At 39.0% G+C, this 15398-nt stretch overlaps 1 protein-coding gene across 1 annotated transcript in view; it reads right to left on the reverse strand.

The window, feature by feature from the left end:
- itga1 (integrin, alpha 1) overlaps positions 1-14709 on the reverse strand; it is a 209114-nt gene extending 194405 nt beyond the window's left edge. Inside the window, 1 exon segment of the mRNA XM_028805627.2 lies at positions 14404-14709. Within this exon segment, the coding sequence (XP_028661460.2) occupies positions 14404-14446 (43 nt within the window). The 5' untranslated portion in view covers positions 14447-14709.
- Between the last annotated feature and the right edge of the window lie 689 nt (positions 14710-15398).

Consider the following 15398-nt stretch of genomic DNA (forward strand, 5'->3'; position numbering starts at 1 on the left):
AGTTACCTTTGCTTCATCACACATTTAGAACCACATCCATAAGACACGTGTGTATTAGGTTAACTGGTGTTTCTAACCTGGCCTAGAAACAGTGAATGCAAGGGTCTGCATGACCAAGTCCTGTAATAGTATGGATTGAGAAAATGTACAGATAGAAGGAAATGTAAAGACAAGGTGGAATACAAAATGCACATTGTGAAAATACCACAAGAAAATTATTGACAAAAGAAAAAAGTGAAAATTAAACATCAATCCAAGAGTGATCCAGATTGTTAGCTGTGTGGCCAATTGAGAGAGCTATAACCCGACACACAGACACAGGAGGCACAAGTCCACAAGGCACACGTGAGGTTTATTTACAATTTCAGTGTCCAAACAAGCATAAACACACTCTTTTTTTACTTTACTTTCTTTCTTTTCTTCTTCTTTATTTTTCTCTCTGTTCTTTTCTTTTCTTTCTCCACCGCTCTCCTCGGCAAGCTTCGTTGTCCTCCTCCCAACTCTGGCTCACCGAGTAGTGACTGCTGTCCCCTTATATAAGGCACCCAGAAGTGCTCCAGGTGCTCAGTGATGAACCTCTGGCAGCATTTCAGGGTGTGGCAGAAGTGCTGTGCTCCAGGGCTCAGTGTCTGCTGCAGCACCCCCTGGTGGTGCACATGGACCCCAACAGGGCTGTTTTAAACTCCAACTCCCATGGAGCCCTGCGGGAGTCAGAGGCACTGCTATCACTGCTATAGTGGCTGCCACCTTGCGTTCGGGGGAGGTAATGTTCCAGCCACATCCCCTCCCCTGCTCCTTCCGGTGTGATGGCGTCCCGGACGGGCAAGGTCCCTGGCCATTCATGATGGCTGCTATCTGGTTGCTTTTAATTTCGCTCTTGTGTTTTCTATAAAACATTTTGTGATGGGGTACTCCAAAAGAACTACCCACATCCCAATTTAATAAACTCACTTTTAACCATTGTCACATATGTGCGCTTAGGAGCCAGTCAAAAAGCCCGGAGGTGAGCGATATTTTGTCCAACGAAGGGTTGAATTTGGGTACTGATATATCTCTCTCTAAATTTACAGAACCAAAGAGGAAAAACAATAACAATCCACACTCACTAACAACATTTCTGGTATTTGAAAATGGTTCCAAAACAACCACTTCTTCCGAGATGACATCCCCACGACGATTATGCCACTTCCGGTCAATCCATGTGACGTCACTTCCAATCCCTTGATGATGACGTCACTTCTGGCCAATCCAGATGATGTCACTTCCGGTCCCTCAATGATGACGTCACTTCCGTCCCTCCCAAATGACATCACTTCCGTTACCCTCTAACTTCCTGCCAACTCATTTCCTGTAGCCATTTTCTTATATAAACGATCATGTCGGCACTGTTGTCTGTCAAATGTTTGAATTATTTCAATTAGTTTTTGGCCAAGAACTACCCAAACAATATATGGGGCAATTCCCCAACACTTTTTGACGTGTTGTCAATTTTAATTTATCACAATTGGCGTAGTCGGCAGGATATAATTGTTCCAGGATGTCAGAGGAACAAGACCTGAATGCCTGAATCCTTACCACCATGATGACGGATTTGCAGCAAGTGAAAATACAAAAGCCCAGGAGGTGGCGGCGGTAAGAGCGGAAACTTCGCGGTCTATTCCACCTCAGTTAACTCATTTGACTTTGGGGGATAATGTAGAATCATATTTTTTAATTTTTGAAAGAACCGCTAAACGTAATGGTTGGACGCAGGCAGAGTGGGCTTACATTCTGGCACCCTATCTGAAGGGAGAAGCGCAGAGAGCTTATTATGACCTTACTGAGGAGCAGGCCACTAAATACGAAATACTTAAAAAGGAGGTTTACAAGCGCTCCAGTGTATCTGCGGCACAGCAGGCGAGGGAATGGCAAGAGGAGAGGTTTGATCCTGAACGATCTGTCCGTACCCAAGTCTTTGAGGTATGGGGCAAAGTGGGCCGTTGGCTAAAGCCAGATGTAAATAGTGCCCAGCGTATGGCCGAGTTACTAACATGTGAAACCTTCATTAATGCTCTCCCCAAACAACTCGCCCAGCAAGTCTGCAAACAAGAGGTAACCTCTATGGACAACCTCATTGAGGTAGTCGAGCGACACTGGGCGGTCTGCAAATTGGACAGGTCAGAACGGTCCTCTCGCCAAACCCAACAGGTTTGTGTGTCTTATTCCTAGCCTACCCGTCCTCCTTTTGAAGTCTCTGCTTGGAAATAGGAAAAAACAGTAAATTTTGGTGGTTTCAGTAAATGGACAAATGTCCTTAGATCCTCCACCATGAATGCCCTACTTTGTAATTAAAAATTATTTATTGTACCGTGTGGCAGAGCGTGAGGGAAGAGAGAAGAGTGTTGCTGCTAATTCCACGCACTTATCGTTGGCAAGTGTGGGAGTTAGCACATGCTCATCTCCTAGGAGCCCATTTGGGGACCGAGAAAACATTACAACGAATTCAGTTCAGATTTTATTGGCCAGGAATAAACGAGGAGGTCAGACGTTTCTGTACTTCATGTCCTGAATGTCAGATTTGTCAGATTCCTAGGAGGGACCACGCTCCTCTTATTCTTCTACCCCTGATTGTCGTCCCATTTGAAAGGGTCGGAGTGGATCTCGTGGGACCCTTAGAGCCCTCAATGCGTGGTCATAAATATATTTTGGTTATGATGGATTATGCCACACGATTTCCGGAAGCTGTTCCCCTGCGCTCAGCAACCTCTAAAATAATCGCACGGAAATTAGTAGGGATTTTTGCTCGTGTTGGGATTCCCAAAGAGGTATTAACAGACCAAGGAACTCCCTTCACATCGGAGACATTCAGGGAAGTTGCTGGATTACTGCAAATTAAACATCTTAAAACCTCGGTCTATCATCCCCAAACTAATGGGTTGGTAGAATGATTTAATCAAACACTTAAGCAGATGTTACGCAAGGTAGTTAGCGAGGATGGAAGAAACTGGGATCAGTTACTTCCCCTCATGCTCTTTGCATATCGGGAAGTCGCACAGACCTCGACAGGCTTTTCTCCTTTTGAACTCTTTTATGGAAGACAACCCAGAGGTCTATTGGATATGCTAAAAGAAGGCTGGGAAGATGAGGTCCTCCCATCTTCTAATATATTAGAATATATCACTCAATTACACGATAGATTGGCAAAATGTAGACCTGTACTTAAAGAACATGTAGAAAAAGCTCAAGCAGTGCAGGCGCGATATTATAATCGAAACACCGCCCTTCAAGAGTTCCACCCGGGGGATCGTGTTATGGTGCTCGTTTCTACTTCACATTACAAATTATTGGCGCATTGGCAAGGCCCATATGAAATTAAGGAATGAAAAGGGCTCGTTGATTATTTAGTTAAACAACCTAATCGTCGACCGAGCGAGCGTGTCTATCATATCAATTTGCTGAAACCGTGGAAGGATAGAGAGGCGGAGCCTCTCTCCAGTCAGCCGCACTCCCTTTTCATAGAACATCAACCCCTTAATTTCGGATCTAATCAGTCATGGAAACAACGACAAGAGCTGGAAACAGCCATTTTGTCCATTCCCGAAGTAATAAGCGAGCAACCAGGTCGCACTACGCTGATTGAACATGATATAATCACTGACCCAGGTGTGGTTGTCAGAGAACTCCCATATAGACTTCCCGAGGCAAAGAAAGCAGAAGTGGAATTGGAAATTAGGTGAATGCTGGAGCTGGGTGTTATTGAGGAAAGTTACAGCCCCTGGTCCATTCCAATCGTCTTAGTTCCTAAGCCTGACGGCTCATGGATGTGCTGTAATGACTTCCGTCGACTCAATCAAGTATCCAAATTTGATGCTTATCCGATGCCTGGAGTAGATGATCTCCTTGAACGGCTAGGAAATGCTCCATTTCTAACTACGCTTAATATGAAGAAAGGGTACTGGCAAATTCCCTTAACGTCCTCCGCTAAGGAAAAAAACGCCTTTAGTACACCTAGTGGACTCTGGCAATACAGGGTCCTTTCTTTTGGTTTGCACGGGGCACCGGCGACATTTCGTCGTCTGGTTGATACACTGCTACAGCCCCACAATTCCTACAGTGCCGCCTGCCTGGATGACGTAGTCATCTATTCTGGCACATGGATGGAACATGTATAGCAGGTTATGGCTGTTCTATCCACACTAGCACAAGCTGGGCTGTGGATCAACCCGAAGAAATGTTTCTTCGGATTGAGGCAGGCCAGATATTTAGGCTATCTGGTGGGGGGGTGGTACAGTACAACTTCAGTGGTCTAAAATTGATGTCATCATTAAATGGACCCGTACAACTACTAAGAGGCAAGTTCAACGAAGGGTTGAATTGGGGTACGGATAGCTCTCTAAATTTACAGAACCAAAGAGGAAAAACAATAACAATCCACACTCACTAACAACATTTCTGGTATTTGAAAATGGCTCCGAAACAACCACCGAGATGACGTCACTTCCGACTCCTGCGGATGACGTCACTTTTACGGTCCCTTGATGATGACGTCACTTCCATCCCTCCCAGATGATATCACTTCCGTTACCCTTTAACGTCCTGCCAATTCATTTCCTGTAGCCATTTTCTTATATAAACGATCATGTCAGCACTGTTGTCTGTCGAATGTTTGAATTATTTCAATTCGGTTTTGACCAAGAACCATCCAAACAATATACGGGGCAATTCCCCAACACTTTTTGATGTGTTGTCAACTTTAATTTATCACACCATATTTTTATGTTAACAGACGTTTCAGACCCCTTTCTGGTAGCATCAAGTGCAATGCAGTAACCAGCACTGGACAGGGTGCCAGTTTTATTACAAGGGGTCTTACAAAAAAGAAGCATGGCAGCCCAGTTTCTTTCCTAGCTGGGATGGCTTCTGTGGAAATTAACAGTTGTTATCTGTGTCTAGTCCCGTCTAAAGATGTGTGTTAGGTTGATTAGAAAAACTAAGTTGACTCTGTGTTAGAGTATGCATGACGGTGTCTTATGATGAACTGGCATTCCATGCATAGTTATTTCCTGTCCCATTTTTTATACTTCTGTAGTTCTACTTTCTCTGTTATTCTTTTAGAGCGCCACCACCACCTGATCAAGACACCATGCAGTTGTTACATTGATGGATTAAAGGCCAGATGTCCACATGACCATCATCATCTAATCCTTCCATGTGGAGCCTGAAAACCATGAGGACTGTTTGAGATCATTTATGTTAGGTAGAATGCCCAGTGGGGGCTGAGTAGTCTCATGGCCTTGGAACCCCAGCAGATTTTGTTTTTTTCTCCAGCCCTCTGGAGTTTTTTTTTTTTTGTTTTTTTCTGTCCTCCCTGGCCATCAGACTTTACTTTATTCTTTGTTACTTAGTATTGCCTAAGCTTATTTTTATATTTTTCTTTCTTCATCTTGTAAAGCACTTCGAGCTACATCATTTGTATGAAAACATGCTATATAAATAAATGTTGTTGTTGTTCTCTTTCACCCTGTAGTGGAAAGTTTCTAAAATTGTTTCATAAAGACAGTGAAAGGTTTACTCAATGCCAGGCGTTGACATAGGCAATATAAGCAATGCAGTATGAATCATTGTGGCAAGACAGTACGAGCCGCTAAATCAGCATGCAGCATTAAAGACTTCAGTAGTTTGGTAGTGCTACTTTTTTTGGCATGAGCACAATGACACTGCCTGGAGCTTAGGTAACATATAAAGTCATGCCATTATGCCGCTGAAAATGGACTTTACCCCTTTTATGGAGCTTTAGAGGTCATTGGGCAGAATACTGAGCAGGCAGCCTAGGGCCATAACTGCACAAGAGGTGTCATTGGAATCACCAACAATCAGATCATTCAAAACCCAAGCAGCACATGCAGTATTTCATGGTTTCTCAATAAGTAGTCTGTTATGACTGATTTTTATATAGTTGCTTTTTATAAGTGACCCCTTGTGGACTAATTTGCTTTAAAAGATTACAGTGAATTAGTAATTCAAAAATAAATTAACACTGGCCCCTGAAAGCAATTAAATTAACATTTACAAGTGAGGGTAATGTATGCTTTATAGATCTACTGGAACTTGAGGCAATTTTTATATGAACACATGGCCCTCTGTATGTGTTGATTTAGACCATATGACCACTGATGACTGTTCACTTAATGCAGAAATGGGACTTTTAAAACTCAAAAAAAGATTTGGTTAATGAAGGATTAAAATAAATAAGTAGAATGCCAGTATGATATAATGGCATGCCATTACACCATTACTATACCTGCATAACAGTTTCAGGAGACTGTCTTTCATTCAAGGGCTCATCCACTGGGTTCGGCTGGGGCTGCTGCTCTTTTTAATATGCATAAACAATCTGGACAAGAATATAATCAATAAATTGGCTAAGTTTGCAGATGATACCAAAATAATCGGAAGGGCAGATAATGTGGAATCAGCTAAATTGTTACAAATGGACTTGGACAGTATACAGGCGGGACAGATTTGTGGCAAATGAAATTTAGTGTAAGTAAATGTAAACTACCATATTACATGTAAGAAGTAAAAATTTTAGATCAGAATGCATGATGGGAGGTTTGAAACTTGAAAGTATCCTAGTGAGTGCCACCCGGCACTCCGACCAGAATGGGAGCGAATTCCTTGCCAGGGCTAGAGACCTGTAATGGAAGGGCAAGGCTGGGTTAGCATCCCAACTAGGATGAGTGCCAGTTCATTGCCAGCAAGGGGGGCCTGCTTGGAAGGACAGGAAATGGCTGATTCCTAGATTTATGTCTTCCCTCTATGCACACAATGGCAGCATCCCACTGGTGGTACTCACATATTGATATTCACAGGCAGGCTGGGAGTTGTAGTACTTTAAGACAACCCTTTTGGGGTTCTTGGGCACCGCCAGGGGAACTGCAGGGGAACAGTATACCTTCTGTGAAGGATATCCACCTGGCCTAGGAATGCTTCTGATGTGCAAGGTGGGGACACAAGAAGTACTGCTTCCGACATAAAAGTTTTTAAAGTACCAGTTTCCTGAGCCAGTAGTCAGAGTTAGAAGGAGGTGGTTAAGACTACATGGAAAGTGTGGAAGGAAGAAAAGAAGCTTGCAAGTGTATTATATTACTCTGGAAGAGGATTTGGATGCATAAAGGGGCATTATGTACAATAAAACATCTTGTTTTTGGACCAAGGAGTGTATTATCTAGTTGTATCTCGGGGTTCGGGGTGCTCACATGCCCTGTAGTGTTCACACCACTTATAAGAAGGACCAAGGAGTCAGAGTAAACTCATCACGATCTACATCAAGACAGTGCATAGAAATAATCAAGAAGGATAATGGGATATCAAATATCACAACGTGTGATATACATGTCATGGGGGTTATGCTTAAGTTATATAATGAATGCACTAGTAAGGACTCATGTGGAATACTGTGTATAGTTTTGGTCTCTATAATACATAGAGGCACTAGAGAAGTCTAGAGAAGGGCGATTAAGTTGATACCAGGACTAAGAGGTAAGAGATCTGAGGAAGGATTGAAGGAGTTGGACCTTTTCATCTTAAACTAACAGAGATTAAGAGGTGATGTGATTGAAGTGTTTAAAATTATGAAATAAATTAGTTCCATAGATCTCAGCAGTTACTTTAAAATAAAGAACACAGGCACACTGTTGTAAACTTCTTAAGAGCAGATTTTGCACATTTTCGCAAGTTTTTCTTCATGCAAAGAACCATAGACACATGGAATAGTAGTATGATGAAGAGTAGCACTTTAGGGATTTTCAAATCATGATTTAATGTTATTTTCAACATTAACGGAACATAGATAAAATCCTAGATAAAAATGTATATCCCTCTACAAGAAATTAAAACTAGGGAAGAAGTTTACAATTTAGGAATACGATTCAAAACAGACTGCTATAACAACACTGCAGTTGCTTAAAATGAAAAAATGTGATGTCCTTGAGAGTTAAAGCTCTGTAGGTTTTTGCTAGGACCTCCAGATTGATGTTTATCAGCACTCCCCAAATAACCTGGGCAAATTTTTAAAGGATGAATGAAGAAATATTATTCTATCATTATGCAAAAATGATTACTAGCTATTACATCTGTCAGAGTTACTCAGCTGAGTACAGATGTGGAGGTAGGGAAGTAAATATTTTAAAAAATACATATTTCAGTGTTTTTCATATTTATTTTATTTTTCAAATTTTTTTACTTTGGGGTGTGTTCATGAAGGAGAAGGTCTGACTCACTTAAATTTCCAGTGAAATGCATAAAAATCCCATTTGCAAGATTGATTGCTGAATAGTTTTTACAAGACACCATATACTTCTGTTTCTATGATATACTTTTAAAGTCTGCTAATGATCTGAGACTTTGTTTAAAAATCATTTAAACTTAACCTCCTATATTCCATTAATGAATTAGTATCCCACCCGATTTATTCTGTCAAGTCTAGCTATGCCCTTCTGACCTAGAAATGAAATTAGTAGTTTAGAAATATATAAAAACACGTACTAGTTCAGCATCTTAATATACAGTATATCATGCAGGGATCAGACTGCGTCCTGTCATGCAACATCTGAAATACCCCAGGCAATCAGGGCCATGGTAACATCTCAAAAGCACTGTTGGCATATCAAAATCAGACTATAATATAATATTCTCAAATTTGGTTAATCCAATTAGGGTTTGGAGACAAGTAGCAGCCAGTCCTTCACAAGGCTAATTCAGGTGAAACCAATTTTGTGTTGCCAGTTTCCCTAATCTATACAATATGTCACTGTCATGCAAGAGAAAAAGACTTGCAGATACAGGGAGAAGGTGGAAACTCCACACAGGCAGTAATGAGGTGCAGGATTCAAAACCAGGACACTGGATCTGTTTGCAGAAGTGCTAATCACTGCACCAACTGCTATCACATTATGGCAACAAATCGTCATTGCCCTCCCTATGAGCATGAGTCGGATAAAGCTTGTTAGATAATGGATGAACTGACGGATGTACAACGTCTGAAATTCTGATGAATGTTTGAGTTGGTGCAAGGGTCCCTTCAGTTTTAAATATTCTGTGTCAGAAAATGGGACAGGTTTAGTTTCTAGCTATGTAGAAAACTAACTGTGCTTTATTCTTTGTTCTTTTCTGAAATCAGGCAATGTCAGATATGCATCTGTGTCAACATGGATGACTTCTGGAGTTTAGAGCCAGGGCATGTCATGGAATAGATGAATTGATATTTTTTTAGCAGATAAAAACCAGTGGATGATGGCAAACAGGGAAGGAGTGACTTGTTATTCAGGGACACTCATGGAATTTTCTACTATCTACTGCAGTTTTTTTCCCTCTTGCATTCTTTTGGTGTTTGTTTCTTACAGATTAGGACTTAAACTGGATAATACCGGTTGAAACTGTACCAGCCAAAGTTATTCTTTAGTTTCTTTAGGTTCTTTAGATGTCTATTTACAACTGAGAAATGGGCTGTGAGTTTAGTTAGTCTTTCAACATTTTAGCTTCTCAGAGCATGCAAAACAATTCATCTACTCCTTTTCAAACCTGCATAATCCAAGTTAGGGCCCTTGTAGACTGTACCCTATTCCACCATCAACAGGCAAAGGGTGGTAACCAAACCTGGGCAGTGTGCCATTCTACCAAAGGGCACAGACACAAACACTTTCATAGTTACTTATACGGTGCCAGTTAAAGGCACCAATTAACCTAACCTGACATTAGCTTTGACATGTAGGAGGAAACAAGAAGTAGAAGGAGGGAAAAAACACTTAAACATGAGGAGACAATGCAGATAGCACTGACAATGACAGGGCCAGAATTTGAACTCTGACTCCTGGAGCTGTGAGGCAGCAGCTCTATCCACTACAACATCAATGGAAAGAAATGTACAGTCAAAAAATAGCAGATATAAACCATATGACTAGAAAACATTAAGTTAATAATGAAATAAGTAGTGAAAGCTTATACTATACAAATCGGTCAGATATCTATGGAGAAATCTCAAAAGACGAGGCAGAAATGGTCTGGTTTTAACAGTGACCTGAAATACAGAAATCTCAACAGCAGTGTGATGCATTTTTAGAAAATGCATCTTTATGCAAAGATAAAACTATTTTACTCCATTTTAATACAAAGCATCACAGCTTACTTAATTTATGAAAATCCATTTGCTTATTTTTCAGCACAAGGTCACAGAGAAAAAGAACAGCAGTGAAATCTGGACGATTCAGTAAAGAGGAATGAAATACAAAAAAAAAAAAAAAGATATTATGCTGAAGCAAGAAATTTAAAACTTTTAGGTTGCGGAACCTAGTGGTCATTTTGTTGGTGGCCACAAAATTTTAATGTACTAAAAGCATGCTTCCCAGAAGGCCATCTATTAATAAACCCCCAGGATATAGTGCATATGTGTTCAGAATTCTTAATCTAGTGCAGGGGTCTCCAACTCCAGTCCTGGAGAGCTACTGCTGCTGCAGATTTTCATTCTAACCCTTTTCTTAATTAGTGACCAGATTTTGCTGCTAATTAACTGTTTGCCTTAATTTTAACTGATGCACAACTTAAGACTCAGGCCCCTTAATTATTTCTTTTTTCCTTAATTAGCAACCAAACAATATTAAGATGCAAAATAAACCAACACATTAACAACAACCTGCATCCATCACACAATAACTGAAAATAAATAAAGGTTAAGGCCTCAGTAATATTGATCTGTTCAGGTCCACAAAACATTTTGGCAGCACTCTTAAAAAAGAAAATCAACAGTTTTGGAAATGTCTGCCATGGCAGAATGAGCACCATGGAATTAAATAATGGGTTTAATTAGCAACAAGAATTAGCTTCAAATTAAGGAAATGAATGAAGTGAAGTTGGTTGAAAGTTTGAGGCCAAGAAAACATAAAAACTATTAGCAGCTTTACTAGGTTTTTTTTTTCTTTTTATCTGAAGTGCATTACTTCAAAAACTATCCTATATTATAGGGGACATCAAGTAAAAAGAAACGATTTTAAAAATGTCTTTAGTACTGCTGAGTAGTGAATTACCCATGCACAGTATGTTGATTACTCAATAAAAAACTCTTACTCTGTTACAATACATGTTCAGATATGAGGAAACATATTAGTTAAATTGGGAAATTTCTGGAAAATTGGCATAGCAGAGACAACTTGAAATCATAATAGTGAAAAAACAGAAACCTTATTATAAGCACTGATCTAAACCAGCAAAACTCAAATAAAGGAAAATTGCAGAAAGGTACAGTTTAATGGAGGCAAATACAGTACTAGCACTAATACAATGCTAGTAAAAATGTACATCCAGTTATGTTCTTTATTCAAACATGAGAATATAAAACAAATGAAGAATCTTCAAACACGCCCACACGTGAATTCACATTCTCAAGCAAAATTGTTCAGTTTCCCAACAGCAAAGGTCACCAGCTAATATCCCATTTTGAAAAAAGTCCAGCACTTATTGGATTAATTTTTACTGGAAACATGCTTCAGTGGAAAATCAAATTTTGTGCTTTTTGGCTTTTTTTTCTTCTTCAACTATCATCTAAGAAGAACGTGTTCTCTTCACTTATACTATAAGTTCAAGAACAAGACCCTTAAAATGTGGAGACTAAACAATTGCGCAGGAAATGTGTCTTTGAGACTTTATTGCTTTTGGAAATATTTTCGCTACCCTATTAATTGCACATACATTTTGCTTAATCCATTAATAACGGTTTTAGAAGTGGTAATCTGGCTCGTACTCCATATGGGACTAATTAGTACTGATTAATAAATTTAATACGCCTTCTTTAAATACAGAATGTGGAAGAACTGCACATTTAGTGTGGTACAGTAGATGACCCATTTAGGTGTCATGGGAAAAAAACTCCAGATGAGGCCCATATAAGAAGAGAATAATGACAGACGCAAAAAAGAAATGAATTTCTTTACCTATCAGATCTGCACTATGATATCATACTGTGCCATATGAAAAATGTGCATGTGTGTGTGTGCGTGTGTCTAATAAGAGTGACCAGACAGCATTCAGAGGTGTACTGACTGCCTTTTAATTGGACATTTGTTAAGTGAACAAAAAAAGAATCTTGAGCAGAATGTTTTTTTCTTGATAAAACATTTGGTATGAAATCCCCATGATCAGTCACAATAACGGGTATGGAGATAGTGGGGGTGCAGTTCTGTATGAACCTGGGTCACATCTGAACAGCAGACTGAACCTGAAAGTTAGCACAGACCGTTTGTTATGCAAAAAAGCCAGTGATGTGGTTGACTGAGATTGTAACACCAGCTCAGAAGACACCACATGCCTGAATAAAATTATGAGGACTGTAACACTGTATTACTGCTCCAACATGTCTGTCTGTCTGTCTGTCTGTCTGTCTGTCTGTCTGTCTGTCTGTCTGTCTATCTATCTATCTATCTATCTATCTATCTATCTATCTATCTATCTATCTAACCATGTTCTTACTTACATGTCAGTAATGAGCAGTTTACACTAACATGTTTGGAAACAATTTAAATATATAATTTCAATATACTCTGTTACATGCTTTGCCCTACTCGGTGGTCTCTTTTTTACTTTCTCGTATACAAAGTACAGTATAGGGAAAGCATTGTAATCGTCCAAAGGTTCGATTTCGAGATTTTGATGAATCTCGACATTTTAGAACTCCCTGACTTTCTTGTATACGAAGTATTAGGCAAAGTATTGGAATCCTCCAAAAATTCCATTTAAAGATTTATTAATGAATCTCGACTTTTTAGACTTCCCTGAGTCCGAAAATACCATTTTTAGAATTATGTGTGTCTGTCTGTCTGTTTGTGTGTGTGTGTATGTAAACATGATAACTTGAGTATGCTTTCACAGTCAACCAAATTTTACATACAAGTATTAGGTACAAAACATAGATTTCTATCAACTTTCGACTATTTCTGTTAACCAGAAGTGGTACTTTACCTTTTATTCATGCAGCTGCAAGAGTCAGACTTACTGTATTCAGTTTTACATTTGTACTAATGGTTCAATATATTATTAATTTGATTTGATTTGTTGTTGATGGTTCATTAATGTACATAATATAAAAATATAATCATTGTCTTGCGGTTTACTCCTCAAATATCCATCCCCATATCTGCGTATACGAGAAACTCTAGGGAAGATCACTCTCAATTTTTTTAAGTGTATTTAAAAAGCTATCTAACAAAGAGACCCCCAGTGCCAACTCCTCTACCAGTCTTGGATCTCCTTGAATGTTAGGCTTGTCTCTGACATGTGAAATAAAAGAAGCTTAAAATCTGAAGTCGGTGGGTCCATCTGTTTGTTCAGATTGCTCAGGACACGCACATTTCTCACTCACACATTCACATTTACTCATACAAGGACCACATAGAGCTTTCAATCCCCTTAACTGACCCATCTTTGGAATGTTGGAGGAATAGGAGAGTGCATACAAATCCCAGACAGATGGGGGCTGAGTGAGTTTTGAACCCAGGACTCTGGAACTGTGAGGCAGAAATTCTAAGGAAACAACTCAAGAAAAGCTGCCTTTATGCTTTTTACTTTTCATTATTAAATGTTCTTAGAAGCAACAATAGAGCCCTCTCACAATGACACCCTGTGGTTTGGGGTTTAATTTAGAACCACCAATGAAAGGTAATAAAATATCACTGCACATGAAAATTGCCTACTAAAGTGTTAAACGTAAATACAGTAATAAGTTACCTGAACAAGGAACTTAGCAAATTTTCATTAGGAATCTCTGTTAACTCCATGATCCAGAACTGAATTACTCAAGATTAAGAATGCTATGATGTTATGTAATTTTAATTAAAAATTTTCATTTACTTTATATTTGCACGGTGCACTGTATCTATTTGTAAAAGATGAAGTGCACCCTACTATAACAATTGGCAGATAAGAAATAACACAATACAGAAGTAGCAGCATTTAATTTTGCCAAATATATTTTGTCATCAACCCTTTTGTTTGAGAATCATTAATATGCAGTACGTCTTAATATACAAACATTCATTGTGTCTTTTATAGTATGTAAGTAAGGCAGTTAAAAAATGTAAAATGAGACAGGCTAGCAGGGAACTGCATAATAAGCCCAAATGACTGCGTCTGAAGATAAGGGTTTGTACTCTAAAATATAACCTTGCTTTCTAAATATCACAGCTCCACATGTTATATCTCACTAAATCTCACTAAATAAGCTGTACTAAACATGGAGAAATGTTTTTAATAAAAACATCTGCAGCAACACCACTGCTCTTTGTTCATACAAATACCTTCCAAAAATCTTTTTTGTACTTTTGTTTGTTTAAAGACTAAGCACACGCAATATTACGGTAAAACAGAAATTGAGCTTACCTTGAAGAATGAATATACTCAAAGTCCCCCTTCTGTGTAACATGTTTGGTTTTCTGCAAGTGCTGGAACACTTCTCCCTTGTCCTTTCTGTCTCGCTGTTGAACTTAATGACAACCCATAAATTCTCATGGAACACTGGAGTGCTTAGCTATGAGAAAGCAACAGCAGGCATTTCCTGTTGTACATCTGCGTCAAAAATATCCTAAATGGCAGAGTATATTACTGTACTTTGAAAATCTGCATGACTGATTTGATTCCAGTATTCTAGTAAAGATGTGGACACGATGTTACAGCTCTGGCTTGCATCTCAAGAGCCAGAAGTGCAATGTGGTGGTAGGCGGGGGGTGGAGAAGCTCAGCCTCCTGCAGACACAGAAGAGAAGACAGAACACCACGCGTAGTGCTTACAATAGAAAGCCTTTTTAACTTCTGGGTAGATCCTGAAAAGTTAATAAATAAACTGCTAACTACAGAATGACCTATTCATGATGTAATAGCTCTTTTACATTATACTTTAAATATACGGCTAGTTTTCATTATAATATTTTAGTTGTTTGTCTTTATAAGTGTACAGTATTGAGTTTTTCTTTTCTGGTTTTTATTGTGTTATGAATATATTTTACAATAGCATTGATGATTTAATGGAGAGTACTATATATGGAGGTAACACTAGATGATATGAAAAAATTATGTGGGGTCAGTACAATAAGAACAATAATTGGTGCATCCATTCATCTCTGATAAAAATGCAATAAAAAATATCCATTCTTAAGTATTGTAAAAAGACTAACTGTAGCAGCCTACATTTGCTAGAAATGCTGAATAAGGTTTTCTTTGCCTGCTTCCTTGTTCACAGAAAACTGTAAGCACCTGCTGCAACATGATTAAAGTAATGCCTGCATCTTTAATATAATGAATGTCTTGTCATCATAATGAAGACAGCATCCAAGAACTGGCTCATTTCATTAAAGGAAGCAACATCTCATTACATGCATT

The sequence above is a fragment of the Erpetoichthys calabaricus genome, chromosome 7, assembly GCF_900747795.2.
Source record: "Erpetoichthys calabaricus chromosome 7, fErpCal1.3, whole genome shotgun sequence".
Lineage (NCBI taxonomy): Eukaryota > Metazoa > Chordata > Cladistia > Polypteriformes > Polypteridae > Erpetoichthys > Erpetoichthys calabaricus.